The sequence below is a fragment of the Macrotis lagotis genome, chromosome 1 (assembly GCF_037893015.1).
Source record: "Macrotis lagotis isolate mMagLag1 chromosome 1, bilby.v1.9.chrom.fasta, whole genome shotgun sequence".
NCBI classification, from domain to species: Eukaryota; Metazoa; Chordata; class Mammalia; order Peramelemorphia; family Peramelidae; genus Macrotis; species Macrotis lagotis.
Window position 1 is genome coordinate 110,282,905 of NC_133658.1, and position 27,800 is coordinate 110,310,704.

Consider the following 27,800-nt stretch of genomic DNA (forward strand, 5'->3'; position numbering starts at 1 on the left):
TAAACTGGGTTACAGGATTTCCCCAGGTCACACAGTTAATTAAGGTCTGAGGCCACATTTGAACTCATGAAGTAGTACTCTACAGTACTCTATCCACTGAGCCCTTCCATTCATCCCATATCCATTAGATCAGACCTGTCCAAAATGCAGCCCACAGTACAATTTTATGTGGCCCTGTCAGTTTACTAAATGCTTTAGTAAATGAAGAGAAGCTACCACAGAACTCTCACTAAAAAAGCAAATCAAAATATATTGTCTATTGCATTAGATTATGGACTCCTAAAGGGCAGGAATTATCATTTGCCTCTTTTTTGTATCCCCAGCACTTTACACAGTGCTTGACACATAATAGGTGTATAAAAATCATTTACTTATTGACTATTCCTCTTCCCATTCACATTAAAAGCTTCTTAGCATTTCCTATTTTCATTACCTAACTCATTCTTCAATACCTTAATTCACAAAATTAATTTTACAAAGGTGACCTATAGAATTTTAATGATCTTTTCTCAGCAGTCAGTACCCTAAACATAAAGTTTGATAATACTGATCAATCATCTTCTCTTGGACAGTCTCTCTTTCCTTGGTTTCCTTGATACTGCTTTGCTCTTACTCTCTGAGCCAACTGCTCCCTCTTTGGGGGTCTTTTCTGGTTCTTCATCCTTGGTTATCTCAAGACTCTATCCCTAGTCACTTCTCTCCATACCCAACAATCAGTATCTAGCACTTTAGGAAGGCATTTAATAATTGCTCATTTGTTGACTGATTTAATCCACTTCCATGGGTTCAACTGTACTGTACAAATCAATGTCAATGATTTTTTACTTTCATATCCCAACTCCCTAAATAATGCCTTAAATGCAAAGGCATTTAATATTTGAATTAAATTAATTTCATTTGCAGAAAGACTTTTTCTCCTAAAGTATACAATGAACTATTGAATGATATGCATATATATATATATATATATATATATATATATAAAATCAAAGGTTATTCAAATACCACATCTTTTCTTCCTCCCAAAATTAATTCAAATACTCTAAAAAATCTAATTTTATAAAGTAGAAAATGAACCATTGGCATTTTATAGCCTACTAATATAGGACAAATGTGTCCAGAAGTCAATAGATAACATAGCAGTAAAATACAGCTTCAGGCAATTTTGCATTTAGAGGCAACCTACTTATATGACATGTTACATTAATGTCAACTGAGACAAAAATATATCGAATTATCTACTATTATATTCGCTTTTTAAAATTTGGTCAAAAAATACTATTAAGAGAAGGTTTAAAAGTAAAAATTGGTTGGTTTAAAACATTAATACCTTGCATTTGATTTTTGCGCAACTGAGAAACACATCTCTACTTATTCAATGACTAAAATCAGAAATAGATATTTGATAACATGAATGGTTATGTATTTAAATCTAAATAGCCTGAAAACCAATTAAGCATGCTCTCATACCATCTGTTCACCACTGTCACTTAAAAACTATGCACTGTGTTCATAAGGTTAATATCACTAAAATTTTAAGACTAATTGAATAATTTGTTTTGATTATATAGTAACATGTAAATGTACATTTTAAAATTGAAAATGTTTCTATTTTTGTCAATATTAGTGTTATTAGAATATATAGTTTAGGGGTAAAAATCCATTTTTAAAACCCAATTATTTTTTTGAGCCATAAACCTCTCAGAACAAAATGACATTGGATAGCAATATATTTTCTATAAATACTTTAGATAAATACAACTATCACAAATCAAAAAATGCTGATATATATAAATCAAAATACAGAATGTAAGACTATTTAAATACTTTCATTAGCATATTTCTTCTTAATAACTATCTTTGCTCTGCATACAGAAAAATGATGAAACCAAGGGCACCAGACTAAGACATACAATAAAACTCAGATCAAAGCATTTTATAAATTCTGACATATTTCTGGCAAAGAGAATGACAAGATGGCAGAATGAGTAGCCAGAGGAGCAAAACAATCCAGCTCTCCATAAACTACTTCAGAAAACTGTGAACACTAGAGAAAGAATGTTGTCAGAAAAACTTGTCCCTGAGGATAGCTCAGAGAATTGTTTATCATTTGGGTTAATAAAGTCAGGATTTAGAAATTCTTGAGGATGGAACCGGGAATCTAGCGAAGGTAGAAAAGAGACTAGTCCCAGGATCTACCCAGTAGGTCCTTGAGTCTACAATAATGAGGAGTCTTTAATACAGTATAAGGCTTAGGGGAAAACAGAATAGAACCTAGGAAAACAGATAATTAACGACCATTACTATGCAAATGTGAATGGAATAAATTCAACTATGAAATTGAAGTGAACTGCAGACTAGAATAGTATTTCATTTACATAGAGGCACATAAAGGAAAATGATTCATAAAAATTTCAAGTAAGATGCTGGAGCAAAAATTTATTATAATTCAAATGAACTCAAAAAATCAATTATGATCTCGGATAACGTAAAAAGTAAAAAATAGACAAATTAAAAGAGATAATAAACCACATTGTGCTTTAAAAGGATATATCATATTAAATCAGTATATTTAAATGAAATGGCTTTTTCAATAACATCAGGAATAAAGTAAAAATGTCCATCATCTTTTGATATAGTTTTGTAAACATTAGCCATAACAATAAGGCAATTAAAAATAAAAAATTGAGGAAATAAGCCTAGGCAATAGCTGCAGCAAAGTCAGGAAGGAGGAAGGATCTTTGACCCAGCAATACCACTACTGGGTCTATATCCTGAAGAAATGATGAAAAAGGGTAAAAACATCACTTGTATAAAAATATTTATAGCAGCCCTGTTTGTAGTGGCAAAGAATTGGAAATCAAGTAAATGTCCTTCAACTGGGGAATGGCTTACCAAACTGAGGTATATGTATGTCATGGAACACTATTGTTCTATTAGAAACCAAGAGGGACAGGATTTCAGGGAAGCCTGGAGGGATTTTCATGAACTGATGCTGAGTGAGATGAGCAGAACCAGAAAAAACACTGTATACACTAACAGCAACATGGGAGTGATGATCAACCTTGAAGGACTCGCTCATTCCATCAGTGCAACAATCAGGAACAATTTTGGGCTGTCTGCAAAGGAGAGTGCCATCTGTATCCAAATAAGGAGCTGTGGAGTTTGAACAAAATTAAAGGACTATTCCCTTTAATTTAGAAAAAAACAGATATCTTATTGTCTGATCTTGTTACCTCTTAGACTTCTTGTCTCTTCTTTAAGGATATGATTTCTCTCTCATCACACCCAATTTGGATCAAGATACAACATGGAAACAAAGACTGACAGATTGCTTTCCATGAGGGGAGGGGGGAGAAGTAAGATTGGGGGGGGGGGGAATTGTAAAACTCAATATCTTTAATAAAAATAAATTTTAAAAAAAATTAGGAAGGATTAGGAAAAGGCCACTGGATTTGACAATTAGAGATCATTAGCAACTTTGGAGAGAGCAGTTTTGAATGAAGTTGCAAATGAGATTGTGAAGATGTGAGAAGAGTACATGGAAGCACCAGTAAAGACATTAGCCTTCTCAAGTTAGTCAAAAGACAGGAAAGATATGGCTTGATAGCAAGGATGGCAGGATCAAGGGCAAGTTTTTTTGTGATTAAGGGAGACAAGGACATGTTTTCAGACAACAGGAAAGCAGCCTGTAATATAGGGATGGCCAGGACAAAAGCTACCTGTGAGATAGGGATGAAAGAAGAAATGGTGACAGAAGGAACCTATGTGATGTAAGACAGGAGAAAAAGAAACTCTTGGCAAATGGCCTTAATTTTTTTCTGTACAGTATGAGACAATGGCAGACTGGGTAGGGAAGAGGGGGAAAGAGAGTCAACAGAGTTTTGAGGAAGAATGAAAAGGTTCAGAATAGCAGCTAGGTGAATGGGAGAGTGAGTTAGCCAAGTACAGAAGGATTCTCTAGAAGCAATTGAGTGCTCATTTGAGGTCATGCAATAATCTGTTGTGGACCCAATGAGAATAACTGAGTGATTTTTCTCCACCTTCATTCAGCAGCACACTCCTTAGGATGAGGTTAGGCATATAATAGTGCTATGAAAAGGGAGCAAGGGACTCAAGAAAAAAGGTCAGCTTAAAGAGTAAGCAATAAAATGCCATATATGTTATACTTATTAATGTTATTTTCTATGTTTTTTAAAAGCATCTCTGGAAATAAACTAAGAAAACTTTCCTTTGAATTTTAAAGAATAATATTTAGTCAATCTTGCTAAATGAAAAAATATTCTAAGAATTCAAAAACAAACAATTAAACCTGGCAAAAAATTTCAGATTAAGTACTAGAATGGAACCTGAACAGTCAACTAATTCAATCTACACCTAATTATGAATCTCTTCTAAAACTCGTTTTTCACTGGGGAAAAAAAAACTACCTTGCATTTATTTTATATATATTTTGTATAAACCCTAGAAGACAGAGATGGTTTCATTTCTGTCTTTGCACCTCTAGCACAATGCCTAGCACACAGAAGACAATAAATGCTTGCTGATTATGTTCATGGAGCTCAAATTCAGATCTGGACAAACACACTAACCTATACTCTAACAAGTATCATGTATTTGATCAATTATGGGTTTGGCATTCATTAATTACCTTACAGATAGCCTATTCTGGAAGCTCTATGCAGCAAACTGCTCATGGAAAGGGAGGACAGGGTAATTTCTTACACTAAGGGTACAAGGCTACAAATCTCAAAAAGAGAGTAGGCAAGAGTCTAGGACTTTTAGAAAGTGTGCAGTGCAAATAAATTATGTAGCTTTAGATAAGTTCTCTACCTAGTCCTAAGTGAATATGAAGAACTAAATCCTTGGTTCTTGAAGGCTAGTCTACTTAGCAAAAGCTCTGGGAGGTTTTACTATGCTAAAAATACTTTAGAAATAGTTCTGAAACCAAAATCATCATCATCATCATCATCATCAACATCAACATCCTTGGTATTATGTAATCCACTTCCATTTCTATAATAAGGGTGACAAAGCGCAAGAAAAGCAGGAAGAAGGTGCTAAGAATCATATAATTTTTAGACAATTTACATTTTATAATAGGTCTGGTATTACCCCAAGTGTAAGAACCTTGTCCAGCGACCAAGAAGAAAGACGAACCCCTGGAGGAGCCAAGTCATATAAACTTTATTTTCTTAAATTCTGAATCCCAAAAACGAAAGCATTTTGATGCAAACAGTAAAGATAGAATCTACATTTCAGTGTTTGCTTTAGTTCTGAGTGTAGAATAAATTTTACATATTGTTCTCAAAACTTCTATACATTTTTTAAAAATATTACAATGGTCACCTTTTAGAAAGACATCTCTACTGCTAGTCTCTTACTCTCAGTCCTCCTAATGGCTCTCTTCAATTCACCAAAAGAAAAAAAAAGAGGAAAAAGTCCTGATAATAAGCAAAAGGAATCCACCTGTGTCAGAAGGTACCATGTTTCATCACAGGTTCTCTGGAGGGATGCTATTGCTTTGGTCAGAGTTCTTACATCTTTCAATGTTCTTTTTCTTTACAATGTTGAAGCTTTGGATAAATTGTTTCCGTGGCTTTACTTGCTTTACTCTGTATGGGTGAGGATTCTCTGAAACTGTCTCCATCATTTCTTATGACAGAGTAATATTCCACTGGGTTTGTAAGTTATAAATTATTCAGCCATTTCCTAAATGTTTATCCCCACTAGATTCAAATTCTTTCCCTTCTTTTAATATCTTCAGGATTAGGAATTTTTTTTTTTTTGCTTGCTAGTATTATTATATATTATATTCTCACATTATCTCTCAAATGTTACTTAATCCCATTGATTTCCATGTTACGTTTGATGTATTTCTATACCAGTTCAACCTTCGTCCATTTAAAATAAGACTGAAATTGGGGCAGCTAGATGATGCAGTGGATAGAGCACGGATCTTGGAGTCAGGAGGACCTGAATCCAAATCCAGCCTCAGACACTTAATAATTACTTAGCTGTGTGACCTTGAGCAAGTCAATTAGCCCTATTGTAAAACAGGGTTGCAAAAAATTCTTGTAAACCATTATCTTATTATATAATTTTGCTATCTCATACTTTATTTCTCTTCCTTAAGGATATGATTTCTTTCTTATCACATTCAACTTAGATCAGTGTATACCATGGAAACAATGTAAAGACTAAAAGGCTGTGGGGGGGGGGATGAGATTGGGGGAAAGTTGTAAAATTCAAAATAAATAAATGAATAAATACTTTAAAAAAAAAGTCATTTAGACCTTTAAAAACTAGCCTTTTAAAAATAACAACAAACAAAAAAAGAACTGATGCTCATTTCCATACCACTTCCTCTACATTTGCATATTCTTGTGCACTCAAAATTTTACGTTCTCATTCTTTTCTCCCTCCTCCTTTACCCCCTTCCTTGTCTTTTTCCTCTTAACACCCTTAGAACAGAAACAAACCATCTACCTTTCAAAGGACTTTTTACTTAGCTCCCTCAATATCCTTTAAAGATGTTATAATGTCCTAAAAGGACCTTTATTTCTTCACACTCCATTAAAATGTGAGCACTACATCATCATATAGTTTCTTTCAACTGCTCAAATAAATTTGTTTCTAGATTTCTCTGGATTTGTGTTTGTATATAAATGTTCCTACTCAGCACTAATATCTTCATCAGAAATGCTTGAAAGTCCTCCAATCCTTTTAAGATCCACTGCCCCACACAAAAAGAATTATGCTTTACTTTGTAGATTGAACTATTCTTGATTGCAAGTCTGAATATTTTGCCTTACTGAATATCATGTTCTAAGATCTCCTCTTTTAAGAAGTTGCCAGGCATTGTGTGTAGTTCCTTAGTACTTGAACTGATGTTTTTTTTTTCCTCCAATTGATTCTTTCAGCATTTCTGCCGCAGGAGATAAAGATTTTGGCTATGGCATCCTGAAAATTTTCCTTTTAGTTTTCTTTTCAGAGACCATCAGCAGATTCTATCTTCACTTGATTCTCTGGTTCTAATAAAATTGGGTCATTTTTTGAAATAGATTCCAGGTTTATCGTTGCTGTTTTAAAATTATGGTTTTCGGGGAGTCCAATTATTTTTAAATTACCTTTAACCCGTCTTTTGTTTTTCATATGTGATAACTTTGTGTCTTCTATTTTTCCAATCTTTTGATTTTGTTCTAATATTTTCTATTGTCTCACTTATCTCATGGAATAATTTATTTGTGTGCATTATTCTGGTTTTCAGGTTTTGGTTACCTCTTTCTTTCCTAAGTGATTTATGCTCCTTTCCTCAATAGTCTTTATTTCACCTTTTAATTCTTCCTTCATCTCTTCTAGATATTAATGTAGTCCTTGTGGAAAAAAGTCTTTTTAATTGGATTTGATTGGATTTAATTGGGCCAAGTAGTGTTCTTTGCCTTAATCATCTTTCCAACTTGATGTGCACTTCATTCCAAGGCCAAGATCTGTCCCCCTCTACATTTTTGGTTAAGATGGAAGAGGATCCTGCTTGGTCTCATTCAGGGTCCATAAGCTGACTGTCAATTTGCTTGGGATCTTGGTCTCACTAGCTCTTTGAGTTTCAAAATAATAGATTTGGGGACCTCAGAGCTCTGGCCCCTAGTGCCACATTCTGGACATCTTCTCTGGTTTCACTGACTCTCACCTTGTTAGTAGGACCCCCTTTCCTATTATCTTTGGTCTCTTTGTGCAGTTCTAGGTGGAGGATGGCACTCACCATGGTTTCTCATTGAACTGCCTTTCAGCTGTCCAGGAAGCTAACATTTCCATAAGTCAGTTATATAAATCTTGACATTCTTGCTATTTAAAAAAAATTGAGGAAAAAAAGAGTATATTTAAGTGCAAGGAGGTGTCCCAGGTATACCTTAGAAAAGGATATGAGAAATGAAGAAATGAACCAGAAGAATTGGCTTTATTTAAAGGTTAAAGTCAATATGAAACATTTCATTAGACACATGGTCATCCCATACTGTAGTGTCAGAAGGTAATTTGCAAAGACAGCCATGAAGATAATTACAGTTTATTTATCAATATTGGTCACAGAATATATAGAGGTAGCAATTCTACAAAGAATTCAGGAATATTTTTCAAAATAAATCAACACACACTTTGATGCACAATGATTTCAATGCTAAAGAATAAGTGAGGATAGTTAGAAATATATTAAAAGGCAATCTATCAAGAAAAAAAGATAAGAAAATCCACTGACTAGGCTACACAGAAACCTCATACCTCTACAATGTTATTGTAGAGGTTATTTTCTTTGAGAAAAGAATCAGTGAGGAATAGGTACTAACAATAAGTACCAAATAATATCATGAAAAATAATTTTATTTTGACCAGAAGAGACTTCCTCTTCTTATAGGCCTATATCTGAATCATCTAACTATGTAAACGCAGAACTGACTTTTTAGAGCAAAGTTCACCACTAGTATAAAGTTAAAAGAATAATGCTGGGGGAGGCTAGGCGGTGCAGTAGATAGAGCACTGGCCCTGGAGTCAGGAGTACCTGAGTTCAAATCCAGCCTCAGACACTTAATAATTACCTAGCTCTGTGGCCTTGGGCAAGCTACTTAACCCCATTTGCCTTGAAAAATCCTAAAAAAAAAATGCTGAAAGAAGTATAAGGCAACTGAATTCTGACATATTTAAATGAGTTATTTAGAATGAAAATAAGTAGACAGTAGAAACAATACCAATCATTATAACTTTATACACAATTTAATTTAAATTAAACTTCCATTACAAGGAGAAAAAAAGATTTTAAAAGCACTTAAGTTAGCAAATAGTTACCTGTCTTGTCAAACAGAAAAAGAAGGCACAGAAAGGAAATACTGGTTTAGAACATAAATTTATTGGTAAAATCTTATGAAAAAGGATAACAGAAGACTAGGAACAATATTGTCTAATAAAAACAAAGAGAATCAACAGAAGATAAAACCATTTTTAAAAAAGATTGAATGTAGCTAGAGGTCTTCCTGGCCTTTCCCCCTCCTTTCCCCTTTCTTATCCTCTTCTCTTCACCTCCCCATTCATAGAATGCCCTCTCTCCTCATCTCTGTGCTTCAGATAAACCCTTACCACTTCTTTGAAGAAAGAGCTCAAGCACAATCTATGATGTTGACTTCCCTACTCCGCTGCTAAAGCTTCCCCTGCACTTAGAAACTTATATTTAACTATCCTGTATTTATTTCATATTTTTCTACATGTACTTATTTGCATATACTTATATATGTGCATGTTCTTTTCCTAATGGAACCTAAGTTCCTTGAGAACAAAGACCAGCCTTCCTTAGGGCCCAGCACAAGACCCAATACATACTAGGTATCTAATAAATATTTGATGAGATGGTTAGTGGTCAGCTGGAATGGGAAATGGTAAATACAAAGAGCCAGTATAACTTCATCAAGAACAAGTTATGCCAAAACATTTGCTTTTGTTGTAATATTACTAAAGAAGTAAATAAAAGAATACTGAAGATATACTTCCTAGACTTAAGCCAAGTTTTTAATAATAAAGTATCTCGTAATATACTTGTGGAGAAGGTGTAGTAATACTGTCCAGATGATAATACTGGATTCAGTATTCAGATGGATTCATATCTGTTTAGATGACCTGTTGGTAACTGTTCAATGTGGACCCCAGTGGAGTGTCCCTGGCCAGGAAATCTGTGTTTAAAATTTTTAGCAATGACTGAAAGAGGAGGCAGAACCAAAACAGTAGAGTCACAGGAAGAAGTACAAGAAAAATTATAACTTCCCATGTCCCTTGTTGAAAGGCATTATGACATGGCTTGGAATCAGGCTGATTTTACCTTTAAATTTCACCTCAATCACTGAAAAATTAGGCTAAGCTGGGCAACTGGCTCAGTTCAAATTCTACCTTCTAAAAATGGCTTTTCATTCTGAAACCTTCCTCCCCTTCCCACTCATAGGGCAACATTACTTCTCATTTTCCATACACACACACACACACACACACACACACACACACACACACACTTATTTACATGTTGTTTTCCCTCTTAGATTGTGAACTCCCTAAAGGAAGAAACCATACCTTGTTACCCAAATCTAGAAGACAATAATTCCAAAATCAATATCTACAAACAAAACCTCAAAGAAAGTTTAACTAAAATTCCTCAGAGACAATAAATATTTTTCAAGAAATAATAAAACTGTCCACAACACTTAGAATCAGAAGACAAAGTGAAAAAAAGAATCTACCAGTCACCTCTGAAAAAGAAGTCCTCAAAAGATTAAACGCTGCCTTTTGTGGGGGGTGGGCAGAGGGAAGCAAGATTAGGGGAAAAACTGGAAAATTCAAAATAAAATTTTTCTTTTATTAAAAATAGGAAAATGGAAAAAATCCCCAAAATGAAAACTTCCAAGATCACCATAACCAAAATCCAGAGCTTCTAGGTAAAATAAGTGCAAACTGAAGCACTAGGTCAGAATCATGCCCCAGTGTACAGTGACCACTATAAAGAAGCAGAATTTGGAATATTTTATAAACAAATTATACAGACTGAAAAACCAAGAATAATTCACCAAGAAAAACTGAGTATAATCCTACAGAGGAAAAAAAATGAAGTTTTTAGTAAAACAGATTTGTAAGCATCAAAAAGTCCAGAATTTCACATAAACTTTAAAATATTAACAAAGAAATCAAGAGGAAACAAAAAAAGATACATGTGAGCAACCCATCTTGAGGGACCTAAACAAGGATGAGATGTTTGTGGTATAATATGGAAAGACAATGTCCTGTCACAATTCATCATCATTAAGGGGCATAGCAGAAGTCTAATAAGAAAGAGGGTCTGAGAGTGCTCTTGTTTGGTTATGATGATTTTAAAAGAATGGAAAGGGAGTGGAAGAGAATATATTTAGGGGTGGAGAGGGAATGGAAAGGAGAAGAAAAATGGGGAAATTATCTCACATAACCAGAGTATATAGACAAAGAAAATTGGCTAGGGCACAAAACTCGAAACTTACTTTCACTTGAATTGTTCCAAGGAGAGAAAAACAACCACAAAAAGTTGCGAACAAAAATATATTTCACTCAACAAGGAAACAGAAAAGAAAGAAGAAAAGAGAGAAGGGATGAATTAGAGAGGGAGAAGAGAATAATCCTCAGCCTAACAAACCCTAAGGAGGATGGATCTCACAAAGGAATTTAAGAGAAAAGGAAAAAAAAATATTGAGGTAGTAATTAAATGAGGAAAGTTTATTAAAGGAACATTCTTAGGTTAGTTTTTTTTTGTTTTTATTTTTTGCAAGGCAATGGGGTTAAGTGATTTGCCCAAGGTCAAACAGCTAGGTAATTATTAAGTATCTGAGGCTGGATTGGAAATCAGGTCCTCCTGACTCCAGGGCTGGTGCCCTATCCACTGCATCACCTAGCTACCCCAGTCAGTTCTCGAAAAGAGTGATAGGAAATAATACAACTTATCAGGTTGTCACTTTTCTGACAGCTTCTATTATCCAGAAAACAATTGTGAATTCATAAGTCACAAAACTCTGAGCATCCAAAATAGATGTCATAAAATCCATGTGCTGAACCTCTATTTATAAGAAAACCCTAAGACTAGTCACTTAGAGATAATTTACTGACTTCATACACAATTTTAGTAACTTTTTTATATCAGTTACTCTCCCAAAATTTGGTACCAAAATGAGAAGAGCTCCAAAAAAATCTGTCCATCATTTAGTGTTCAGGCCCTAGTCATCTGATAATATACTGAAGGCTTCACTGTACTGCATGCAGTTCAGTACAATTTTTGATGTTTATAATAAAGAACCTGGATCATCAAGAAAAAGTCATTCAGAATAAATTGAAGCAGATTATAGAAACAGAGAAAATAAGGGCTTGCTAGAGAATGAAAAATAATGAATAAATCCTAGATAAGAAGAAAAATGGAAGAATGAGAGCAAGAAATCAATGTTGTGTGGTAGAAAGAACACTGGATTTTGAGGACTTTGATGTGAATCCTAGCTTTTTCCACGTAGGATCTGTGTACTACCTTGGGCAAATCATTCAATTTCTCTGAGCTTTAGTTTCCTCAAATGTAAAAAAGAGACTATGTTATTGGCCCAGTTAAAATTGCCCATTCAGACTTTAAATATCATAATTTCTATAAGAAATTCCTATAAATTTTTATTTTCTACTCTAAACTTGCTTTTATTTGTTTGTTTGTTTGTATTTTAGGTTTTTGCAAGGCAAACGGGGTTAAGTGGCTTGCCCAAGGCCACACAGCTAGCTAATTATTAAGTGTCTGAGACCGGATTTGAACCCAGGTACTCCTGACTCCAGGGCCGGTGCTTTATTCACTGCGCCACCAAGTCCCCCCCCCCCAACTTGCTTTTAATCCTGGTCCAAGTGGAGAGGATATAATATATATGCTAGGTTACAAGAGGTAAAGTTAGAAGAATATGAAGAATAGTGAAAGGAAAAACCTTAAAAATAGCTTAGTGATTCAGGAGGTGAATAGGGTGATAATATAAAGTAAAGTTTTACATGATGAAAACTGGCACAAATGCTTTCTTATATACATAAAATATATAAAAAATAGAACAATTCCTGAGAAAAATTATCCTGGAAAATATATAAAGAATAGAGCTAGGGGCAGCTAGGTGGCGTAGTGGATAAAGCACCGGCCCTGGAGTCAGGAGTACCTGGGTTCAAATCCGGTCTCAGACACTTAATAATTAGCTAGCTGTGTGGCCTTGGGCAAGCCACTTAACCCCGTTTGCCTTGCAAAAAACTAAAAAAAAAAAAAAGAGTAAAGCTAGAACAGATAAATCAGTTGTGGTTATCCAGGCATAAGTATTGGGGTCCAGACCAAGGTTGTAGTTTGAGTTAGAAAAATTTCTTATCTTAGAGAAATATGGAAGAAAAAGTCAATATGATTCAACAATTAAATGAATATGGAAGTATTAAAATTTTTTTAAAAATCAAAGCAAAGTTGCAAGTTAGAGGAAAATGGTAGTATACCATTGCCATTAGCAGTAATAAGGATTTGGAGAATAATGATGATTTTTAGGGACAACAAGCTCAGTTTTAGCACACTAAGTTTCAGGAATTGGAAAAATCATAGGAATTCCCAGTTGCAAAGGAACTTCCCTACTCCAAATCATACCTGAACAAGAGTTGCTTCCTATAGCATACCCAACAAGTGGTCATACAGCCTCTGTTTGAAAACCACTAGTCAGGTCCCTTTACTTTCACCATTATTCTCCACTACATCACAAGGCAAGAATAATTTAACTTGGGATAGTTATTATTAGAAATATTTCACCCTAAAGCAAACTTAAATCTGCCCCTCTGTGGCAAAGAAAAATCTAACCCCTCCCTCCACATGACAAGCCTTCAAATGCATAAAGACAACCAACACATAACATGGCTCCTTTAATATTTGCTTTTCCAGTCTAAGTACCTCCCAATTCCTTTCCAAATTCCCCTAAATGCCAATGACTTCTCTCCTGAAGTCTTAATTAACTACTTCGAATATATTTCTATTTATTCATTTTATTTATGCTCTTTATGTACTTGTTTTCTCCTTATTAGAATTCTCCCCAGGCGGAGCCAAGATGGCGACATGAAGGGATCGAGTCTTAGGAGCTCTCTGATAAAAACTCATAAGCTAAGGACTCTAACTAAACTTTTGAGAGACAGAACCCACAAAGGGACCCAGTGAGGCAGTTCTCCTACTCAAGGTAACCTGAAAAAGAGCAGAAAGGCTCTGCTCCCCGGGGTCAGAGGGGCGGCCTGCTGGAGGGGTGGCCTGAGAGAAAGAACTTCAGGCTCCTGGAGGCAGCCCCAGGGCACTGGGAGCCACGGCTCACTGCAACAGTCTCCTAAGCTGCACCCGAGGGAGCACTGGCACAAAGTGGGGGAACAGCGGGGGACATCTGCCAGAGCCAGCACGTGGAGCCCAGCCCTCAGGGCACACAGCTAGCAGCTTGGTGTTTCACCAGCCCAGACCTGGAAACAGAAGCAGGCGGAGCTAAGCAGGAGCCTCCAGGGCATGAGCCCATTGAGCAGAGGGAAGGGAGTGAAGAGAGAGAGACTGCCAAGCTCTGTCCTCTGCCCCTGGAACAGGACTCTGGGGCTCTGACCACATTCAGATCCTGATCGCAGTCTAGGCTCCCCCATAGAACAGCAGCGGCCCCCCACTACCTGGGCCCTGTGGCAGAGGGGGGCCCTTATGGTCATTCACAGACCAGGAGGGAAGACAGAGCCTCATACATTGAGACCCTTGTGGGAGTGTCCCAAAAGCTCAGGAAGCACCCCAAAAAACAGGCTTAGGCTGGGAAAATGAGCAAGCAAAGAAACAAGAGGAAGACCATTGAGAAATATTTTGCAAATGAGCCCAACAAGGATCAAAATACTCAGTCTGAAGATGAGGAAGCACAAGCTCCTGCATCTAAAGACTCCAAGAAAAACAGAAACTGGGCTCAGGCTATGACAGAGCTCAAAAAAAACTTTGAAAATCAAATGAGGGAGTTGGAAGAAAAACTGGGAAAAGAGAGAGATACAGGAAAAACATGAAAATGAAGTCAGCAGCTTAGTCAAGGAAATCCAAAAAAATGCTGAAGAAAATAGCATGCTAAAAACCAGCTTAGGTCAAATGGATAAAACAGTTCAAAAAAGTTGTGGAGGAGAAGAATGCTTTAAAAAGCAAAATTGGCCAGATGGAAAAAAGAGATAAGAAAACTCTCTGAGGAGAACAAATCCTTCAGACAAAGAATAGAATTCAGAGAGATTGATGAATTTACCAGAAATCAGGAATCAATACTTCAAAACAAAAAAAAAAATGAAAAATTAGAAGAAAATGTGAAATATCTCATGGAAAAAACAACTGATGTGGAAAACAGACTTAGGAAAGATCATTTAAAAATTATTGGAATACCTGAAAGTCATGATCAGGAAGAGCCTTGACATCATTTTGAAAGAATTACTACAGGAAAATTGCCCTGATATTCTAGAAGCAGAGGGCAAAATAGAAATGAAGAGAATCCACCGTTCCCCCTGAGAAAGAGATCCCAAAAAACCAACCCCCCAGGAGTATTATAGCCAAGTTCCAGAACTCCCAAGTCAAAGAGAAAATATTACAAGCAGCCAGAAGGACACAGTTCAAATATCGTGGAGCTGCAGTCGGGATCACACAGGACTTAGCAGCAACTACACTGGAAGCTCGTAGGGCTTGGAATACAATATACCGGAAGGCAAAAGAGCTTAGAATGCAGCCAAGAATGAACTACCCAGCAAGGCTGAATGTCCTCTTCCAGGGAAAAAGATGGACTTTCAATGAACCAGGGGAATTTCAAATGTTCCTGTTGGAATGGCCAGAGCTGAACAGAAGGTTTGATCTTCAGATACAGGACTCAGGTGAAGCATGGAGATTGGAGGACAGGGGGGAAATATGAGGGACTTAATGAGGATGAACTGCATGTATTCCTGCATAGAAAAATGACACTGATAATACTCATATGAACCTTCTCAGTTAATAGAGCAGGTAGAGGGAGCTTTTATAGTTGAAGCACAGGGGAAAGCTGAATTCGAAGATAAAATATGGTGTAAAAATGGAGTCAATAGGAAAAAAAGGGAAATGGAATGGGAGAAAGAAAAAGGAGAGGGGGAAATAGTCCAAGATATTTCACATAATAAGATTTTTTTTTATTACAATGAGCTATTGCAATGATATGGAAGGGGGGGAGGCAAGGGGGAATGAGGGAACCTTTGCTCTCATCAGAGATGGCTAGGAGAGGAAACAGCAAATATACTCAATGGGGTATAGGCATCTGGAGTAAGAAGGAGGGGGGAATGGGGGAAGGGGTGGGGATGTGAATAAAGGAGGAGTGGATGGACCATAGGGGGAGAGTGGTCAGATATAACACATTTTCTTTTTTACTTCTTGCAAGTGGCTGGGATTGGATGGCCTGCCCAGGACCATAGGGCCAGGTGGATTCTGGGCCTAAGGGGTAGTATGGGGGCTCAGGGCTTCTTGGCCCCAGGACCAGGGATCTGTCTGCTGCGCCACTCAGCGATCCTACAGCAGAGTCAGAGTGAAAGAAGAGAGAAAATATAGTACATGGTAGTGGAGAAATAAGAAAGGAGGGAGTTGTGATCAGCAATGGCAACGTTGGAAAAATATGGAAGTAACTTTTGTGATGGACTTATCATAAAGAATGTGATCCACCCGTGACAGAGTTGTTGGTGTTGGAACAAAGACTGAAGCACAAAAAAAAAAAAAAAAAGAATTCTCCCTATAAAAACAAACTCCTTGGAAAGAAGGACTCTTTTATTCTTTATACTTTTATCTCCAGTACCTATAGGTTTAGCATATAGAGTATGTTTAATTCCCTCATATAGCTTTAAATTAAATTCCTTAGCATCTTGGTTCTTCTCTACTTTATCCATGTCCTTCCTCAAAGTATCCAGAAATAAACTCGACACTTTAATACAATTTGACCAAGACAGAATACAGCCAGGACAAAAATCTCTCTGGACCTATTATATTTTTTCAATAAACCATAAACCATAGATTTTTTGATAACAATTAAAAGAAGACAGATCTAATAGGCAGCTGAAGTTATAACAATTAAAAAAAAGAGTAAGATTATGGATGTAGGGGCGGCTAGGTGGCAGATATAGCACCAGCCTTGGAGTCAGGAGTACCTGGGTTCAAATCCGGTCTCAGACACTTTAAATAATTACCTAGCTGTGCAGCCTTGGGCAAGCCACTTAACCCCATTTGCCTTGCAAAAAAAAAAAAAAAAAAAGATTAGGGATGTAGATTTCAGAATCACTTAAAGACATGAATTCTCTGGTTGCTCAAACTATTTTTTTATAACGTTTTTAAAATGAATAGCTTGGTCTAAGAAATCAGAGACTGAAAAACAACACAGACAAAGAATTAAAAATACAGAAATGAACAAACCCATTTAATGAATACAAAGTTGCAGACAATTCCAAAGAGTAATCCTTAAAATGCACCAAGATAAAAATATTAGGCTGATATGAATGATTAATAGTAAGTATCATGCATATGCACTAATATAGCAAATAAATTAAAAAGTTGACAATGATAGAAAATAAATTTCACTTTTAATCTAAATTTAACAAAAAAGTATTAGTAACCAAGAAAAAAGGTCAAAAACATCAGAATATGCTAAATTAATATGAAAAAAGTAATAAATAAGCAATAGAGAACAATAGTAAAATGCACAAAATATATATTATTTTCTAGTACATGGGCAATATTAAAAAATACTTGAACAAAAACCAATTTAGAAAGATTTTAAAGAGAAATTTTATATATTATATTTTCAACCTACTATGAAATAAAAATTTTAAACAATAATAAAAAAATTCTGGGTTTAAGAAGAAATTATAAAAATAACAGCAGTTTTTTTGAGTAGGAAATTATAATTTAGAAATTGTATATGTCAATTTTATCTATGTAAGTTTTATCTATTAGATAATGACTATCTGGCTTTGAATTTTAATCCTATCATCTCTGTAGAGGTAATTTTCTCATCTATTTTCTCACACCAAACTAGTTAGATAGCATGTAGGTTTTTGCTGTTGTTATTGTTTTTTACATGAGTTTCTTACAAATTTCACTGATTTGAAAGATGAATATACATGTTTACAAATAAAAATAAGCTATATAAATTTCTTATTTTAAATTCCATAGTTAATAAATTTTTGTAGAATGCTTTTGTTGATATTTTTCCCATACTCTTGTATCTGTAGTTAATCTGTGGTTGCAGTTCAATAGTGATTTTTTTCTCAATTTATTTATTTATTTAAGGCAATAGGGCTAAGTGACTTGACCAAGGCCACATAGCTAGGCAATTATTAAGTGTCTGAGGTCACATTTGAACTCAGGTCCTCCTGACTCCAGGGACAGTGCTCTATCCACTGTGTTACCTAGCTACCCCTCAACCATGATTTGACAAATGGTGTTGCAGTTAATTTTTATCACTTTTAATTTACATTTTTATGGTCTTGTATATATTGTTTCTGTTTCCTTTGACATCACTTTGTATTAATTCATATAAAGCTTTCCCTCTTTTCTTGTGAATTCTTCATATTCATTCTTTCTTACGGATCAATGATATTCCATTATACTCGTTTATTTGTTTAGCCCAACTCTAAAGCTATCTAGTAAATCTCCCCATTTAAGAGAGAGGAAAATGAAGTCTATGGTCCAAGGTCACCCAGGTATATATATCCATCCATCCTTGGATGATGAACCCCAGGTCCCACATCACCTCTCTCTAAAAATGCAATGCCCAGAATTGAATCTAATACTCCAAAAATAGTCTTATCAGAGTATAAAAAGGTTATCACCTCCCTTTATTCTAGCTAGTCAATAATGTATTTATTAAGATAATCTTAGATCATACAAGCACAAAAACTGCCTTAGGCAACAAACATGAGGTCTCCTAACCAGGTAGAAATGTGTATCAGACACTCACTTATAAAGCACTATAGTGGAAGATATTAGATTATGAACAATATTACCTCATAAAACAGGAAAAAGCATTAGGGAAAATACTTATATAGAAAGCTTATCGTCAGACCCAAATACACCAAAGTTTAAAAATTAAACTGACAAAGGACAACAAATAAACTGAAAAGTAGATGTCCACATTTCTTTAATTCTATATTCTTCTCTTAGCAATCATTTTATCTGCTGTTTCCAACATACTAAAGGAAGAACTAACAAAGGTCTTGTGGAGACAAGTCAGGAAGGGCGATTGGACCTTACCATGCTCATCCTTCAGGAAATGCAATCTTTAAAATACTGAGGAATAAGCAGTATCTATCTGAAAATATCAACAAGCATTATATTCAATGGGGAGAGGCTAGAGGCATTCTCAAAACAATCAGGGGTGAATCGAGGATGCCCATTATCACTACTACTATTCAATATCGTATTAGAAATGTTAGCTTCAGCAATTAGAGAAGAAAAAGAAATTGAAGGAAATAGAATTGGGAAGGAAGAGATAAAACTCTCACTCTTTAAAGATGACATGATGGTCTACCTAGAGAATCCCAACAAGTCATACCAAAAAAAACTACTGGAAACGATTAGCAAGTTTAGCAAAGCTGCAGGATATAAAAAAAAAAAATCCTCATAAATCCTCAACTTTTCTATATATGTATGACTAGCAAGATAGAGCAGGAAGAGCTAGGAAGAGAAATATAAAGAGACAATATAAAATACCTGAGAGTCTATTTGCCAAGGCAGACTCAGAAATTTTTTGAAAACAATTACAAAACAATTCTAACAAAAATTAAATCAGATTTAAATAACTGAGCAAACATCAACTGCTCATGGATAGTATATAAAATTTCTCTTTAAAATCTTTCTAAATTGTTTTTTATAATTTTTAATTAATATAAATATATTAATATTAAATATTTTAATAATATAATTTTTTGCTATTGTTATTGTTCTTTACATGAGTTTATTACAAATTTTACTGATTTGAAAGATAAATACACATGTTTACAAATAAAAATAAGCTATATGTGCTATATATATGCTATATATATGCTATATATATATATATATATATACATATATATATGTTATTTTTATAATAAAAGTGACAATTCTGGGGCAGCTAGGTAGCAAAGTGGATAGAGCACTGGCCCTGGAGTCAGTAATACCTGAGTTCAAATCCAGCCTCAGACACTTAATAATAACCTAGCTGTGTGGCCTTGGGCAGGCCACTTAACCCCATTTGCCTTGCAAAAACTAAAAAAAAAAAAAAAACCCCAAAACCAAAAACTGAACTATCTGTTTAGAGCCCTACCAATCAAAATTCCAAAAAATTACTTTTAATGAGTTAGAAAATGTTGTAAGTAAATTCATATGGAGAATTTCCAGGGATTAAATGAAAAAAAAAAGTGCAAGAGAAGGTGGTTTAGCCCTACCTGATCTAATTATATTATAAAGCATCAGTCATCAAAACTGTCTGGTATTAGATAAGAAAGAGTGGTGGACCAGTGGAATAGACTAGGTGCAATAGCAGGAAATGATTATAGTAATCTGCTGTTTGATAAACCCTAAGAGTCTAGCTATTGGGATAAAAATTCACTCTTCGATAAAAACTGTTGGAAAAATTGGAAGTCAGTATGGAAGAAACTTAGATTAGACCAACACCTCACTACCCTCACACACCATGATAAGATCCAAATGGATACAGGATTTAGACACAAAAGCAATACTATAAGCAAACTAGAAGATCAAGGACTGTCAGATCTATGACAAGGGAAGCAGTTTATGACTAAGGAAGAGATGGAGGACATCACTAAAAACAAACTAGATGATTTTGATTACATTAAATTAAAAAGCTTTTGCACAGACAAAAACACTGTAACCAAGATCAAAAGAAATGTAGTAAACTGGGAAACAATCTTTACAATTAATGTTTCTGACAAAGGACTCATTTCTAAAATATACAGAGTACTGAGTCAAATTAAAAAAAAAAAAGCCATTCCCCAATTGACAAATGGTCAAAGGATATGCAAAGGCAATTTATAAATGAAATCAAAGGAATCCATAGTCATTTGAAAAATTGCTCTAAATCATTACTTATTAGAAAAATGCAAATTAAAGTTTCTCTGAGGTACCACCTCACACCTCTCAGACTGGCCAATATGATCAGAAAGGATAATGATCATTGTTGGAAGGGTTGTGGGAAATCTGGGACACTATTACATTGTTGGTGGAGTTATGAACTCATCCACTCTTTCTGGAAAGAAATTTGGAACTACATCAAAAGGGCAACAAAAACGTGCATACTCTTTGATCCAGCAATACCACTACTGGGTCTATACCCTGAAGAGATGATTGAAAAAGAGTAAAAACATCACTTGCACAACAATATTCATAGCATCCCTGTTTGTGGTGGCAAAGAATTGGAAACTGAGTGAATATCCATCAATTGGGGAATGGCTGAACAAATTGTGTTATATGTATGTGATGGAACACTGTTGTTCTATTAGAAAGCAGGAGGGATGGGAATTCAGGGAAGCCTAGAGGGATTTGCATGAACTGATGCTGAGTGAGATGAGCAGAAGCAGAAAAACACTGTACACTCTAACAGCAACATGGGGGTGAAGATCAACCTTGATGGACTCGATCATGCCATCAGTGAAACAATCAGGGACAATTTGGAGCTGTCTGCAATGGAGAATACCATCTGTATCCAGAGAAAGAACTACTGGAGTTTAAACAAAGACCAAGGACTATTTCCTTTAATTTAGAAAAAAAAAAAACAACTGATTACCTTATTGTCTGATCTTGCTATCTCTTATACTTTATGTTTCTTTCTTAAGGACATGATTTCCCTCTCATCACATTCAATTTGGATCAATGTATACCATGGAAACAATGTAAAGATTGGCAAATTGACTTCTGTGGGGGAGTGGGGGGAGGGAAGTAAGATTAGGGGAAAAATTGTAAAACTCAGAATAAATAAAATCTTTATAGTACATTTAGATATTATAGTAGTACAACTATTACTTACTAATATTGTATCATACCACCAGATCTTGTACTGCTAATTTCCTTTCTCCCCCAACCATTTAGCAAACATTTTATTAGTCAATCAGTTCATCCTAGATTGAGAGTTGGAATGAAACTTCCAGGTGATCTTCTTCAATTCTTCATTTTTCAGAGGAAGAAACTAAGGTTTAGTGATATTCAGTAGCTTATCCAAAGACAGTAAAGTTACTAAAATTTGAAGCTAAATCATTTTACTCCAATGGAATTGAGTACCATCAGGACACATGAACCATCTACAGATAAACACAACGAACATTATTCATACATGAAAGATACTTAGACAAGGTGTTCTACTAATTTCTCCATTAGTATTCAAAATTCTAAAAAAAAGTCAACAAGATTTCTTAATTTTACAACTCAAATCAACTGTTCAAGTAATGGGCCTAACCATTCACTCTGGTTCATGATGCATAAAACAACATGGATGCTTGCCAAAGGCATTCACATTATCACAGGTACATCCAGAACAGAGTTCAAATAAAATAATAATTCCCTGTAAATGGTAAAGTTTCACACGTTCTCCTATTTGTGAATAACATTTAAGATGACTCAATTAAGAGCTAAAAAAAAGTCACCTTAACAAGGGTCACAATTATTCATGAGAGATTTGCCTAAGATCTTAGCTACATGGGGGGAAAATAGATTAAGAAGGTCCATTGCACATATTATCCATGCAAATGACAGGCAGTTAACTGAATTAGTCCATCAGTGTATGTATCTTAGACAAGCAGATGAACAATGAGTAAGGCTTAAATTTTAAAAAGAGAAAGGGTCCAAGCTAGATTTCATTTAGGAATTCCATGGTTGTGAATTAGGGAGCACCACATTCTTCAAGTAAAAGCTCTCCAGTGATCCAAAGAATAATCCCTCAGAATCACAGCAGCTCAGTTAGGATCCTCATTTTAAACATAAGAAAACTAGGTCCAGAGAAGAGTTGCATGATTTGGTCAAGTGGTACAGCTCAAACCTGAATAAGAATCTCTTCTATGATATACTCAAGAGGTGACTTTTGACTTGTCTTTATAGCACCACATCCTAGAACCTTGCTCAGAAGTTCAATAAATGAAGCTACCATTCCCTGAGGCAGCTCATTGGACTTTGAGACAGTTAAAGAGGTTCTTTCTCACATCTAGCCTAAATATGTCTCTTGGCAAGTTCAACTCACTGCTCTTAGTTCTTCCCACAAAAGTCATACAGAAGCTGACTAATCCTTTCATATAACAATCCTTCAAACTTTGAAGGAAATTATTATGTCCCATCTCTCCCTCCTAGTCACCCCCCCCAAGTGTTCACTAGAATAATGGAAACAGCATCACACTGCCAGATGGGACTTTCACACACAAAGCTATGTAAAAGATACCATCAAAATAACATGATAGAGATAATAGGAGTATCATGTCATAATAAAAGATGAATAGCCTCGGCAATGGACTGGTACTCAGGGAATGTTAAAAATACTATCAGAAATCATTCAGTATTATGTAGATAATTCTTTAGAGGATTTTGAGAAGGATCTGAGTAAAAATTAAACAAAACCAGAAGGTGTAAATGAGTTGAGGTCAATAGAATTAAGAGGGAGTACCCACATTAATGAGATCCACTCTAGCAGAAATTTTATACAAAGATGCTAATAGAATGACATCTCTAACAGGATGATAATAATTTTCTTTGGAATCACTATTACATTTATTAAATAATATTGAGGAAAAACCAAAGGCCCCCACAAGTTGTAGTTAGCTAATTACTCCAGTTCTCCCAATAGCTTCTAAGTAGAAGAAAATTTCATGCCATGTCGCAAACTTTCACAGGGTTACATTTGATTTAAGAAACCACTTAATGTATTCCATGATTCACCTCTGCACTTGTTATAATTCTAAATAAGTGAACACAGAATCTTAAGTAAGGAAGGCAATCAACCATGTGAATTACCATATCTAGGTAACAGTTCCCTCAAGAAATCTATCTTTTTGCTCTTAATATTTTATATTTTAAAAAAACAAGAGGGGCAGCTAGGTGGCACAGTGGTTAGAGCACCAGCCCTAGATTCAGGAGGACCTGAGTTCAATTTCAGCCTCAGACACTTAAATAATGATCTAGCTGTGTGACCTTGGGCAAGTCACTTAAGCCCATTGCCTTGTTAAAAAAAAAAAACCAGACCCAAGTCACTGAATTTGAGAGCATCCTTAATGCCTTCAACACATGGATAATATAAAAGTAGGAATTAAAATATCATGGCACAGTTCTTAAATTATACTAGCATATGTATGTAGGTCAAAGAATAAAAAAGAATGTCAACATGAACAAAATGCTTTAAAAATAGATATTACCCAACTAATTGTTTAAAAGACTAACTGAAATGTTATCTGGAAATTAAGATTGCTATCTTTGGTTTAGGTTACTGCATTAAAGAATATCTAAAATTTCAACAGATTGATACTCTCAATTTAAAATGTTAATCAGGTTCTCAATAAAAAAAAAGAGTTGACAAAAAATTTCCAAAGCAAATGAGTTATTATATTTTTCAATAAAAGACTAGATCTTTAAAACAACATCCCTCATATGAGTTATTGAGAGTAGAATTTAATACCTTATATAGGGAGAATACTTAAAAGAGAAACTGAAAACTAAAAACCAGAAGCAGATTTGATGAAACTGAGGTTTAGAAACAAGCTGATCTCCAAAAAAAAAAAAAAAGACTAAGACACTCTTCCGAAACATCATCAACTTAAAGGCAGGGACAAACGTAATATAAAACTGTGTTCAAAAGTAAAAATTACTCCAATGTCTTTTGACACTGCAGCTTGATTTAGCAATGTGTGAAAATTTTTTAAAAAAAAGAATTTAAAGTAGAAAGTTTTATTTTAAAATATGATTTTAAATTTGAATCGTTCTCAGTTTTAAAATACAATTTTCTTGAACAAAACAATCGATTCAATTTCCAAAGCAAGTGTTCAAATTATTACTCTTCTTAAATGTGTGAATGAGGCAGCATAAAAGGAACAAATTCTGAGTCTCTTTTATCAGTCACCCTTCCTGTCATGTGTTGAACTTAAAATAGAATTGTATTTTAGTTATCTTAGCAATTTGCTTAATAGTTCAATATTACAAAAGTTGGTAATTTTGAAAATATTGTCATAGATTAGATAAGACACAAATTAAAAAAATTTTTGCAGAAAAGAGGCAACTGACTGGTGAATTACAAACACATTCATGCCCAGTCGCTTATGGCTATTTTATCTTCTATCAAGCAACCTTGAAAATACGCTTAATTCAAAAGCTTTTTAGCTGATTCTCAACATCTTAAGAGTTTCAGAAATAAATATTTTTCCAACATCTATTTTTCTATAAAGTTTGTATGGTCATTTCCTACAAATGGACTTTTTTTTTTTAACCAGACTTGTTATTTTATTGATATAGGGAACTCCCAGTTAGGAAACTCCTTTTATACTGCATATAAGCACTTTGCAATTCATAGTTACCAGGTACAAAGTAGGTCTTTAATAAACACTTGTTGGTTAAAATGGTTACAGTGTTTAACAAGGAATCCATTTTTAAAAACATCATTCACTATATAGTAAATTATGTAAAAATTTCAAATTTTGCAAATAAGAGAACTTGGGAAAAGATTAAGCAGTCCAATTGCTTTGTGGCTAAAGATATGAAAAAAAGAGCACAAAAAATTGCTATAGAAAAGGGGTTCTTAATCTTGGGTTCACAAACCACCTCTAGGAATCCATGGATAAATTTCAGGCGGAGTGTAAGCTTGCAAAGAACAAAATCAGAGCTTTATTTCAACATAACTGATTTCCTTTGTAATCCTATGCATTTAAAAAAAATATTCTCTGATAGTCTATATACCTTCACCAGATTGCAAAAGGAGTCCATGACACAAACCTCATTGACTTAGAACGTAGTCATCAAATATTTTAGAAAGTTATCACTAAAGTAGTTTGCAGATATGATCTACTACCTTATTTTATACATAAGAGCAAACTAAAACAAAATCCAAGTTGTCATTTTTTAGGGGGAAATGTCTCTAAAAACAAATGATTATTTCAGGATTGTACTAAAGTCCTGTGTATCAAAAATGTTAAATGTCTCAATGTCAAATGTTCCAGTTGTCATATACTAATGTTTACACTTTGGTCAAAACTTGAAACATTTCCATTTAAAAGATAAAGTATACATATAAAATTTGATGATGAGAATAAGTGCTATTTTTCTTTTAATTATTTGAAAATGAGATTTCAACTTCCACTACAGCAACACACTTTACTGCTTAATACAATACAGTATATGCATAAGGAACAAAGAGTTTTTAAGTGTTAAGTCATATTTAGTTCAATTTAAACACTTAATAGGCATCTACTGCACTTAGAAAGCATTATGCTTGGCTATGTAGGCATAAAAATGAAAAAACTACAGGATCCCTCTCCTTCTAAAGTTGTATTTACTAAAGAACTTTAGAATTTACTAGCTGTCACTTAAAAAAAAAGGCTTTTGTGCATCTAAACCTTCAATGTTCCCCAAATATGTATGCTCTCAACAAATCTGGAAACAACTCTCAGATTTTATTAGCTTCTCAAAAGTTTCAGAATCCCATCCTCAGCAAACCTATCTATTGTCTGAAATCCTACCTTCTGAAATCTGTCCTTACCTTTCCATTCAAAATGAGTCATTTCTTTTTAGTCATCAAAATTCCAAGGAAATATCCATGCAAAAAAAAAATTCATTTACTTTATATGAAATCTTTTTCTTATAAACTGGACACATTCCACTTTTTTTCCCCCCAGAAATTTTCTAAGGTGGGAACTGTAGATGATACAGTTTGAATTCGATAACATGGAGCAAAGTGAAAATTTTCAAAATTCTGAGATTGTTTTCACCTTCTTGCAATTTAAACCACACCAACAAATCCATATAGCGATGCTTGGCCACATGGACCTAAACTAACCCGGACAAAAAAAAAAAAGCTCAGACTCTTAGATTCTAAATTCATAATGTTTTTGTTTGCTTTTAACCATTAAAGAAACGTTTGAAAGAAAAAGGGGGGTGGGGGGAAGGCACTTACATTTGCAGCATGACCTGATTCAGGTATACCCCATCCACCAGGGCCACATATTCGTCCAGATTGGTCCCACTTCCTGCAGCCAGAGGTCCGAAGGTTTTAACCTAAAATAGAACGGCCTTCATCACTACACCGACTCCCCGCTCCATCTGCGCCGCAGGGCGCATCCCCCACCCCCAAAACGCAATGCGCCCCCGGGGAAGCCCCACTTACTTACCCAAGTGACCAAGGGGCTGGACATGAACTGCTCCAGGAGTGGAGTGAAAATTTCATTCTCCATCTTACGGATGTGTCCAAGTTGCCCCTCAGGAGGGGGTTTTAGAGTACTAAACCCAATTTAGGGGGAACAAAAAAAAAATAAAAACGAGTATTGCAATGGAAGGGGTGGAAGGTCGCGAATCCGTGGTTGGCTTTTCCCCCGAAATGAACAGGAATCAATGGAAGCACATTCCCGCGGCGCAGAGGGGAGCCGTCTCCTTCCTCGAAGCAGCGGGCAGAGGGCAGCGCGGAGCCCGGGGGTCTGGCTTCAGCAGCCGCCGGCAGCCGCCGCCGATGTCTCTACAGGGCGCGGAGGGCCAGGGAAAAGGCATCTGGAGGGGGCTGGGGCCGAGGAGACAAAAAGCCCGCCCCGCGCGGGGTGCCCGGCCGCCGGCCCGAGGGAGCGCCCGAGGCAGGCGCCCCGCCGCCCGCGAGGGCTCCGCGCTGCGTCCGGTCCCGAGGGCCGAGGGGGCGCCCGGGCCGCACGCTAGTCGCAGCGCGGCGCTCCCCCTGCCCCCGCCAGCGCGACCATGTCCCCCCGCAGCCCCTCCCCCAGGTGGCCGGGCTCGGCAGCCCGGGACTAAATCACGGCCCTGGCCGCCCCGCCGCCGCTGGCCCGTCGCCTCCTTCAGGAGGAGCCGGAGTAACGGCTCCCGGACCGCAGCGCCGCATCACCGTCGCACACGCGCACGCCCTCATTCCCAGCCTCCCTCCCGTAAAGGGGGCCGCGCCGGCTGCCTCCGCGCTCCGTATCCTTCCGCCTGCCCCCCCCCCCCGCAGCCGAGCCTCTGGATTGTGGGAGAAGAAAACCGCTGCATGAGCGCGCGCCCGCGCGAG

The 27,800-nt window shown here is 35.9% G+C and overlaps 1 protein-coding gene across 2 annotated transcripts in view; it reads right to left on the reverse strand.

The window, feature by feature from the left end:
- Positions 1–27,274, reverse strand: part of CCDC88A (coiled-coil domain containing 88A) — a 187,420-nt gene extending 160,146 nt beyond the window's left edge. Inside the window, exons 1-2 of one of the 2 annotated variants that reach the window (XM_074206428.1) lie at positions 26,923–27,271; positions 26,709–26,809 (exon numbers count right to left, since the gene is read on the reverse strand). In XM_074206428.1, the coding sequence (XP_074062529.1) occupies positions 26,709–26,809; positions 26,923–26,985 (164 nt within the window). In that variant the 5' untranslated portion in view covers positions 26,986–27,271. Of the gene's footprint in view, positions 1–26,708; positions 26,810–26,922 lie in introns of both variants that reach the window. The other variant, XM_074206419.1, reaches the window with a different exon arrangement.
- Positions 27,275–27,800: the final 526 nt, after the last annotated feature.